The 10,083-nt window shown below is 40.4% G+C and overlaps 1 protein-coding gene across 7 annotated transcripts; it reads left to right on the plus strand.

Annotated features, from left to right (window-relative positions):
• The first annotated feature begins 2,038 nt into the window (after positions 1 to 2,038).
• LOC123144024 (protein S-acyltransferase 24) lies at positions 2,039 to 8,302 on the plus strand. Of its 7 annotated transcripts, none has more exons than XM_044563038.1 (15): positions 2,042 to 2,450; positions 3,293 to 3,433; positions 4,081 to 4,193; positions 4,300 to 4,379; positions 4,504 to 4,667; positions 4,934 to 5,072; positions 5,151 to 5,250; positions 5,455 to 5,512; positions 5,658 to 5,735; positions 5,840 to 5,938; positions 6,454 to 6,532; positions 6,617 to 6,765; positions 7,425 to 7,653; positions 7,795 to 7,904; positions 8,025 to 8,302. In XM_044563038.1, exons 1-14 carry the CDS (start codon positions 2,187 to 2,189, stop codon positions 7,854 to 7,856), a joined length of 1,755 nt encoding a protein of 584 aa, XP_044418973.1. In that variant the 5' UTR covers positions 2,042 to 2,186; the 3' UTR covers positions 7,857 to 7,904; positions 8,025 to 8,302. The 7 variants fall into 7 exon arrangements, 6 of the variants coding, with proteins under 6 accessions (XP_044418973.1, XP_044418972.1, XP_044418971.1 ...); XM_044563037.1 differs by having other exon boundaries at positions 8,031 to 8,302; XM_044563036.1 differs by having other exon boundaries at positions 7,795 to 8,302.
• The last annotated feature ends 1,781 nt before the right edge of the window (positions 8,303 to 10,083 follow it).

The raw sequence follows: 10,083 nt of genomic DNA on the forward strand, positions 1-10,083 counted from the left end.
CCATGATAGAACTTTTAATCTCTTCCTCATAATAAGGTTTTTCCCGGGCTTCAACTTTAGAAGAAGTTATTTTTCTTGTTCAGACCAAAAAGAATCATCTAAATGCATATTAGGTTTTGGTTCAAAAGCAAAAAGTTTTTAATAAAATTTAGTAGCAACATTTAGCATGTCAATACTGCAGGTCACATGACCCTCATCTCCCATGAACAAGGAAAGATGATTTTCCTCCTTCTTTGGTTAGCCAGAGCATGAAAATAGGCAGTGTTTTTGTCCCCTTATAAAATTTTCCTGGTCCTAGATCTTTGCCACATGACAGTTTCCTCCTTTTTCCAAATGTTCCTCAACTCATTTTGAATATCCTTCATTCTCTCATGATTTACACTAGTAACCAAGTTTTTTTCAAAAAAAACATCTAAGATGTCAAACTCCAAGAGTAGGTCCTTTTTCTTTTTCTTAATAGAATCATCGATATTGATGATCCATCCCTTAACTTTTTTCCTATAAAGTTTGGTTTTGAATTGCCAAGTATCAAGAGGAATTGAGTAACGAGATGGGGTAGACCAAATCTCCTCCACCAACTTTTTAAACTCAGGATGAGAGAGCCACCATTTATCAAACATGAAGGGTCTGACCAAATTATTTTTACTACCACCATAATCAAGTAAAACTGGAGCATGATCACTCCCAACCCTTGGTAAAGCATGTAAGGTGGTCATGGAAAAATGAGCATCCTAATTAGTAGAAGAGATAACTCTATCAATTAAAGCAAAAGTAGGATTTTAATTGATTATTACTCCAAGTAAAAGCTTGTTGGCCAGTTTTGTTTCCATTAAAGCCCATTAATTTATCCAATCATTGAACAAAAATGTCCAACTAGCATTAATATTGACACTAGATTTATCCCTAGCTTCTCTAACAAAATTAAAATCTCCTTCAAAAAGGACAAGATATGTCAAAATATCCATCGCTCCATGTAACTCAGCAATAAAATCTAGCTTAAATTCAGCATAAGATGTACCATAAACAGTAACATATTTATTTTTAATAGTAGCAGTAAGGCAGTAAGTCTTGGTGATACACCCAATACATTCAAACATGCCAGCATGTAAACCCAATGAAATACCACCAATGTTAATAGAAGGCAACATGTGCCAAAAAAGTTATTATTGCCACGAATAGTTTTGAGAAAACCCTAAAAAAAATGATCTCTCTTAGTTTTACGGAACCCAATTAAATCAGGTTTATATTAACACACTAAGTCAGAAAAGGCAGTGTTTTTTCATCTTGCCTAGGACCTCTAATATTCCAGAAGATTCTTATCATGATATTTTAAGTGGGTGTAAAAGACCACAGGGTCTGTATTTAGAAATATACTTTGGTTTAACATCAAAATCAGCAGTGCCACCTGATTTGAGGTTACCAGAAGCACAACAAGATGGAGTGCAAACTCCAATATCATTATCATCTAGCTTCAAACTAGAAGGTAAGGAGATTTCAAGATTTTGATTAGCAAAGTTAAGACAATTATGTTTCTCAGCTACCACCATGTTGTCAATAATTTGTTTGCACTCGGAAGATTAACAACACAAGCATGATTATGAAGCCCAGAAATGGAAAGCTCAGGGAATGACTTACTTTTGAAAGTTTGAGGAACTTCCACATTTTTCTTTATCTTATATAGGCTTCAGCTTTGGTTATCATGTTTTCCGTGCCCTTGAGCCTAGTGTCATTTCATCTTAGCAGGTAGACCTATGACATGAAATTCGGCCATGCGTGGCGAATGATTGTAATAACCTTTTGTTTAATTAATCAATATATGGGGTCTCTTTTTAAAAAAAGACATGAAACCTAAATACATATAATTTTAATATATGTTATTTCATCTTATATTCTGGCCCGTAGTAGTAGCTTGCTATTTTGTCAAAAAAATTCAGCTAGTATGGTCAAATGAGGCGTCGCGGCCTGCAAGTGCGAGTGCAAAGATCCCCTTCTCCTGTCGTTGGGTCGTTCCGTGCGGCTGCGCCCGTCTTCTTCCTCCGGCCAAAACCAACGAAATAATAAAACACCAAAAATACCGAGTCAAAAACGCCCCCGCGACAAGGTCCCTCGGGCCACCTCCGCGTCCAGCGTCCTCCAACCCCCCCTCCCCTCCCTTCCCGACCCAATCCGGAGAGCCCGATCCCGCCATGGCGTCGGAGATCGAGGTCCTCGAGGACACGACCGCCGCCGCGGCCGGCGGGGCGGCCGCCGCGGGGGAGGCGGAGGCGGCGGAGGAGGAGTCGCTCAAGGACGACGTCTGCACGGGCGCCGCGTACGGGGACCTCGAGAAGCTGCACCGCCTCGTCGAGCTGGAGGGCCGGTCGGTGACGGAGCCCGACGGCCTCGGCTACCACGCGCTCCAGTGGGCCGCCCTCAACAACCGCGTCGCCGCCGCCCAGTACATCCTCGAGGTCCGCCATTTCCCCGAGCTCCCCCAATACGTAGCTTCTGATTGCTGCTTGTTATAAACTGTGACGATGGAGGGGTGCTTCTTGCTGCTGCAGTTTAATTGTTTAGCAATCCAATTCGATAGCTGGCCTACTTTGATCAGCCCCCAATTTCGCAGCCGAGGTGTAGTGTAGCTCCTGCTGAATGTTTTGTAATGTCGACACCCTTGTCGCACTTATTGTTGAAAATTTGCAATTGCCACGGCCGATGTGTGCTTTTGGTTCGTGCCTTGTAGTGACAGGAAAGTATAATACTATCCTTTTGTTGTGGGGTTCTTGGGGTTTGGTGATGTATGCACGTGATCATTGGGAAGCTGGTGTAGGTTTTGGGCTTGCCTTTATGCTGTTTTGGCATTTATCTGGTGAATGCCATGGTAGTATGGTTGGCGGGTAGGTCTGAGCAGGGCCAGTCCAAGGCTTCTTATATCTGCTTGATTATTGCTTAGAGGGCCCTCTGAACTAGCCATTTTCCATATCTGTTGGGCATACAAACTTTTCTGAGTTATAATCCCACTGGACCAAACTGGATCATATACCACGTTGGTTGGTTCGTTTCAATTGTATACACACAGCTGTTACGGTTTATTACAACCAACCTCTTTGACATCAGCTTTCTCAACTTAACCTCCTGAATATCTGTGGGGTTAATCATAGATGTAAGTGCCAGCTGCAGGATGGTTACCCATAGCACCTCTTCGCCGATCTTGACCTAATTTATCACAATTTTGCTATGCACTCCTTTACTGTTATACGCCTTTTGTTTGCTATATGGTGTGATGATGGTTATTTGCTTGTTATCTGGACAGCATGGAGCAGATGTAAATGCTATAGACCATACAGGGCAAACAGCGCTTCACTGGAGTGCAGTGCGTGGTCATATTCAAGTTGCAGAACTACTTCTGAAAGAAGGAGCTAAGGTTGATGCTGCTGATTTATATGGATATCAGGTTTGTGTACTAACTTATCTGTTGTACCCATGCCACTTGTCAACTCTAATGTTCCTTGCTATCTAATATGTTTTGGTTAGTTGACCCGTGGTCGATTTTGTGTGTGTGTGCGCACCCGTGTCCGTTTGTTTGAGGAGATTACTACTACCTCTGGCACAAAATAAGTGAACTTTTTATTTCGCGGTACACAGATACAGGTTAAGAAATGATGTAGCACTGCCATCGGCTCTCTGTTAGTTGCCCTAATAACCTCTGTCTCTTACCGTGGTACGGTTTTGGCATGATAGATTTACAAGTATGAGCCATTTTTGTTCCTGATAATAGTTATTATGGCTTTATCTTCTTTGTACCAACCCAATTTTGCTCTTCTAGCATGCAAATTTGACAACTGTGTTACATAGCATTGCCACTAAGCACATTTTGGATGGAGATGACTAGTTTGGTTTACGTTAACTTTGAATTTTCGTCCAAATGCCAACCTGCAATATTTGTACTAACATTATTTATGTAATATATGTACATTAGTTACTTAGTTATTTGTAGCACATACAAGTTTCAACAGAAGAATAAGTCAACGAGCCAGTGTTAGCTTTGTTTATGGAGTATTTTTTTTATGGTTCCTTAATCAATCTACTGTAATGTCACAGACCACACATGTTGCAGCACAGTATGGTCAGACAGCATTTCTTTATCACATTATTTCAAAATGGAATGCTGATCCTGATGTCCCTGACAATGATGGCAGAAGTCCTCTTCACTGGTCTGTACTTTCTCCTTTTTTTTTACATGTGTGCCCTTCTAAATATGCTTTGAAACATGACTACATGGTAGCCCTATTGACGTGTCAATGTTCTTAACATTTGTAGGGCTGCTTATAAGGGATTTGCAGACTCCATACGCCTCCTTTTGTTTTTGGGTGCTTATAGGGGGCGGCAAGATAAAGAAGGCATGTATTCACTTTTTTACAAGCCTTCCTACCACCTTAAGATGAATCAGAAAGCATGAATTCTCCTTACTATTGGTTTCTTTGGGAGCTTGGTATTCATTCCGTACATAAATACTTTCCATAGGTTGTACTCCTTTACATTGGGCTGCTATTCGGGGGAATATGGAGTCATGCACTGTGTTAGTTCAGGTTGGTAAGAAGGAGGACCTTATGGTGCAAGACAATACTGGGTTAACTCCGGCCCAACTTGCTGCTGATAAGAGTCACCGGCAAGTTGCATTTTACCTTGTGAGTATTATGAATTTTAAATCGTTTTTTGTTAACATACTTGAGTAACTTTCTAGCATCTCAAGAGTCATTCTATCTCTATGGGTAATCAAATAGGTTTGTTGATTAAACTGCATGAAACACATAACTGATGGCTGCACTTTGGCCTATTGCCAGTCTAGATTACAGACTTACAGTGGGTCATTAGTACCCTCAATGTAAGATTTCTTCTGGTACAGCAGGCAAATGCTGAAGATCGACTTGATGGTTTGTTTGGTTTTATGCAGGGGAATGCTAGAAAAGTGCATGAAAGAGGATGTGGTGGGAACAATTATTTTGGGAAACTATCAAAATTAGGACTCGCCCCTGTGCTTTGGTGTATTATCATTGGCTTAATTGTTGCATATATACATTCAGTTATCGCAGGTATATTACTATTTTGACTCTCTTGAGACTCCTTAATTATCCAGTACTACATGACAATGATTATTTCCTTCTATGCAGGACAATACAACTCGAATATGACATTACTATTTGGTTTCTTTTCATGGTTGGGAGTTTTCCTTGCAATTGCTGGACTAGTTATGTTTTATAGATGTAGCAGGTAAACATTTGGTCAGGGTTTCTTATGTATTATTCTTACATATATTACATAGTAACCTTTTGTCGGGTCATGAGGTTTGGGAGAATAAGCATTCGTATCTTCTGTTTTGGTACCGTATGGAATTTTGATCTTTTTTTTAGTGGAAAAGTAATTTTGATCATTTGAAATTCGTTTGGAATGTGTATGACCATACTTGTTATGCAGGAAAGATCCTGGTTACATCAACAAGAATATAAGAGACTCGCAAACTCAAAGAGATGATGTAAGCATGAAAGATTTGGGTAGCCACTGTGGCATCCTATCGATATGTTGATTTCCTATTTATTAGATCGTTACCTTGAAAACTTGAAATATTATGCCATAGTACAAAATGTGCAATGTTAATCTCGTGTGTTTGATCCCTCCAGGAACCTTTGTTGAAGAGGGGTCTAGATAACCCAGAACTTCTGGCTGGCAATTGGTCTCAACTATGTATTACTTGCAAAGTAAGTTATTTCCCTTTTCATTGTGTAATCACCAATCAGCAATCGAGTCGTTTTTCCTTTTTATCTTCAGCCTCAAATAATTATTATTTTTGTTATTTCAATAGATTGTGAGGCCCATACGCTCAAAACACTGCTCTACATGTGATCGCTGTGTTGAGCAATTTGATCATCACTGCCCTTGGGTTTCAAATTGCATCGGAAAGGTACTTATTCAGTGTTTTTGTATGTGGAACTTCATTATTTTTGTAATCAAATACTACCTCCATTCTGGCTGACTTCCTAGAAGGCATGAAATCAGACTTTTCTAACTTGATTGTTAACATATAAAAAATATTTAGTTTGGTAAGGGAAAAATAGCATCATTAGACTTGTCATGAAAAATACTTTTTATTGTACCCTTTTTTGGTATGTTCTAGATATATGCCTACAAAAACTAATGGTTAAAGATGCATATTGGAGACCGTGTCAATGTCTAAAAACGCCATCAATTTACAAGCGGAGGGTGTATATTAATAATTTTGGATTAAAAAGTTGCATGTTTCAGCCCAGCATTGATAACTGAACTTGGTGTACACACCCAAGCTGAGGCCAAGGAGCAAGAAAAGACTGTTCTGCGCCTAGTTGATGAATTGCAATTTCTTTTGTTCACTTTTTATTATTTATTATATATAAACTTGCGGCATCGTTCAGTCTAAGCAACAATTGGTTTCAATTGCAGAAGAACAAATGGGAGTTCTTTATGTTTCTTATCCTAGAAGTTTCTGCGATGATCATTACTGCTGCAACGGCTGTCATAAGTATGCATACATCTTCTTTTCTTTTGCCTGTACAATTTGTCGCATGGAAAATATCCTAATCTTTTATCATTTTTATTGCTGCAGGAGTCGCAGGTGATCCAGGCTCTCCAGCATCGTTTGGTGGATGGCTTAACTATTCAGCTACGAACCATCCTTGGGTGGTGTCTTTTGTTATAATGGATCTCTTCCTTTTCTTCGGCGTTATAACTCTAACAGTAGTTCAAGCATCACAGGTAAGAACTATCTCTGCGTTTACCTTTTCATCATCTATCAGTAGTTCATTCCACCCTTTGAGGTCTGTGCCCCAGATCGAATCCATGCCTAATACGTAGAACCAAATCTCCTGCTTTTTTGTTCTGGTTGTGAAATCTGCAAGGGTCCATCAGGTAAGGACATGTCTCCTGTCATGGGCAACCAACTGAGATCATCTAGAGCCTAGACTCCATCTAGGATCTAGCAATTCCTTTTTGTATCTTTTTGTCACCGGCACAGTGTTGAAGCAGTTTCTAAACCACATGTCGCATTCTTTGATGACATCTATATGCCATTACATTGTTTTACCCATTCCAGTTCTGCTATGTTTCTACTATCCTTCTGGTGCCAAGTGTCAGCTATACTTTGTCTGCATTTCCTCTAGTCCAGTACTGATATGGACACGGCTTTATTCCGCTTATCCACATGCTTGTGTCGATATATAACTGTAAAGATAATAGCTTCTGCAGATGACATGATTCATCATATTTTCCATTGCTTATGTATTCCTTCTTTCGTACTTGAAATGGTTGGCTTCTTCTTGTGTCTGTAAAGATATGCAAATACGTGCTTGTATATAGCTTGTGTTCAAGCCACTCTTCTGCACGGTATCGATCATTTCTAAATTCCTGCCTTGCAGATATCCGGGAATATAACAACAAATGAGATGGCAAATGCCATGAGGTACAGTTATCTCAGAGGCCCGGGTGGTCGGTTCAGAAATCCATTTGATCACGGGGTGAGGAAGAATTGTTCTGACTTCTTCCTGAAGGGGTACAATGAGGATATTGAGAAGGTAGAACAGACGTCACATCCTGACGAGGAAATGGCAATTATGCACATGACAAGAAGTGCAGTCTCGCAGAACGGTGAGAGTGTGCCACTTCATGCTAATGGTGCTGACCATGTTTGTGCTGACTCACAAACCAACTCAAAATCGCATCGCCAAGTTAGTTCGTCTAAATGTTGTGATCACAGTAAGAAGACTGACAAAACCCCTTTGGGCCTAGGGTTGGGCCTTGGACGAAACAATCCCTCTAGCCGTTATGCACGGAATCTTCTCCCCTTGTGACTCATTTGGAGAATGGCCCCTTGTTCCCTTGCGATTCATTTGGAGAAGGCAAGTGTTCTCTTATTTTAGTTGTATGTGTTCGTTACACCACGACAGTTGGCTGGCTATTTCTTCATATTGCTATCGCTTCTTTCTGGCTGCACTGATATCGTCAAGGTTGATGACTAGATGCAGAGCCACAGATTCAGTGAGTATTGAGATGGCAAGAGCACAAAAGGAGATCGAAGTTGTATGAGAGCTCCAAGCGGCAGAAAAATTCTGAAGGCATAATATTCTTTTGCGTGCAAAAAATGCACCAGTGTACATTATGTTTGACATTTTGTATGTACATGAAGGGTTGATAGTTCAGATGCTGTCCTATTTCGGAAAATACAGTTGTACATTGGAAGAGCTGTAAATTACGAAGTAACCTAATGCTGGAACGTGATTTTTCCTGTTTCTTTTTCGTTTTCAGTGTTGCTCTAATGAGCGAAGTGTCGGCTTCATTACCACTTTTTATGTAACCATGGAACGAATTTGTGTGAGTGCCAGTGTTACATATGAGACGGTGTGGTCTCTAATCGCCTTTTCCAGCTCTCTGGAGATGAAATATACTAAAATGAACCTTGATATGGCGAAGGAGTTTGCTGCCCTTTGAGTATAGTGCGCAAGCGTTTTTTTCTTTCAAACAAACCATTAATACCATTGCGATTCTTCAGCACCCCATGCGGAACTTTATTACATATTTTGGCCAATGCTTGGTGATGATCTGATTGAGGAAGTTTTGCAGGCGGTAAAAAATTGCAAGATTCTGGACGGATGGAATAATACTTCAATTGTGATGATACCTAAGGTAAACTCTCTGGAGAAGGTTACTCAGTTTAGGCCAATCAATTTATGCAGTGTGGTACGTAAAGTAATATCAAAGATGTTAGCCTCTCGACTTAAACGTTTTTCTTCCTCAGAGTCCAACACAAAGTGCTTTTGTGCCTTGCTGTATAATCATGGATAATGTGTTGGTTGCCTATGAGCGTTTTCACACAATAAAAAATAAAAGAGATGGAAATTGCTAGTGCATCTAGTGCCCCCTTAGTGGTTTTGGAGTATTGAAGACAAAAAGGGACTAATATGTTTGTGAGTGTACACGGGAATTACAATCCTTGAAGATTTGGTTTGACTGACAAAAGGCGACCCCTAAAAATGCATTGTTTCAAGTGAAGAAATTTGGTGCGCCCTTTGAAGAAATTGAAGTGAAGAATTGAAAGCTTGAAGACTTTGTTTCTGTAGTTTCTTTCTTTTTATTTTGAGTCATAGAAAACACCGTACCGTTAAAGGGGGTCTAGGTGATACATACACATATTTCCTAAGTGATGCTCAAAACCTACAACTACCTATTTCTTCGAGTTGAAGACTTTGGAAATCTCTTGCAGTGCAGTCAAGTTCATCAACGACAGAGACGAAGTTCTTCTGGTCGTTGAAGAAATTGTCTAACCGAGGAGTTAGGATTTCGCCAGTGCGATTCTCCTGTTGTGAGGAAATTGAATGCCTGATGAATTTGAGAGTTCAAATTTTCGACCGTTGTTGTGCTAACGTCAGTTGTTGAGTGAATCCGTATCCTCCCAATGGTCATGTCCAAAGGGGCATTTATGACAATTCATGTCGGGTTGCCCCTAGCTATAAATAGCCGCCCCCGCAACCATTCGTTGGTTGGCTGCTCCAAGAGAGAGATTGACACTTGTCATTTGAGAGCAACCGTCCTCCGACGATTTTGTGAAAACGCAAGTGAGGAAAAACCTAACCAGAGCCAAAGTGATTGAGCATCACTGAAGAGATTGATCTGTGTGATTCGACGTCTGTTACCTTCGAAGACTGTCATTCTTCCACGCGGTTAGGCGTCATGTTCTGAGCATCCAAGAGTTAATGTGGATTGCTAGTGAACAAGTCTGTGAAGGTTTTGGAAGTCGATCTTGAAGACGTACGACGAGTGATTGGGCGAGGTCTATAGTGACCTTAGCTCAAGGAGAATACAGTGAAGACTAAGTGTCTTCTGGGTTTAATCTCAAGCGTCTCCAACCAGATGTACAGTTGATACAACAATTGGAACTGATCTACCAAATCATCGTGTCATCACCAAGCTAACCTGGTTCCGAATTTCTCAACCCTTTACTTTCAGTATTTCCGTTGCCGAAGAATTTGTGATCTACATTCTGAAGAATTTGAACTGGAGACTTTTATCATGATGCCTTTC

Source organism: Triticum aestivum, chromosome 6D, assembly GCF_018294505.1.
Source record: "Triticum aestivum cultivar Chinese Spring chromosome 6D, IWGSC CS RefSeq v2.1, whole genome shotgun sequence".
Lineage (NCBI taxonomy): Eukaryota > Viridiplantae > Streptophyta > Magnoliopsida > Poales > Poaceae > Triticum > Triticum aestivum.

Excerpts from the sequence above, each read along its gene's own strand:
- LOC123144024 (XM_044563034.1), top strand. The coding sequence starts at position 2,187 with ATGGCGTCGGAGATCGAGGTCCTCGAGGACACGACCGCCGCCGCGGCC. Across the intron at positions 5,513-5,657 it reads CGCAAACTCAAAGAGATGAT|GAACCTTTGTTGAAGAGGGG; the intron begins GTAAGCATGAAA and ends TGATCCCTCCAG. Across the intron at positions 6,533-6,616 it reads TGCTGCAACGGCTGTCATAA|GAGTCGCAGGTGATCCAGGC; the intron begins GTATGCATACAT and ends TTATTGCTGCAG.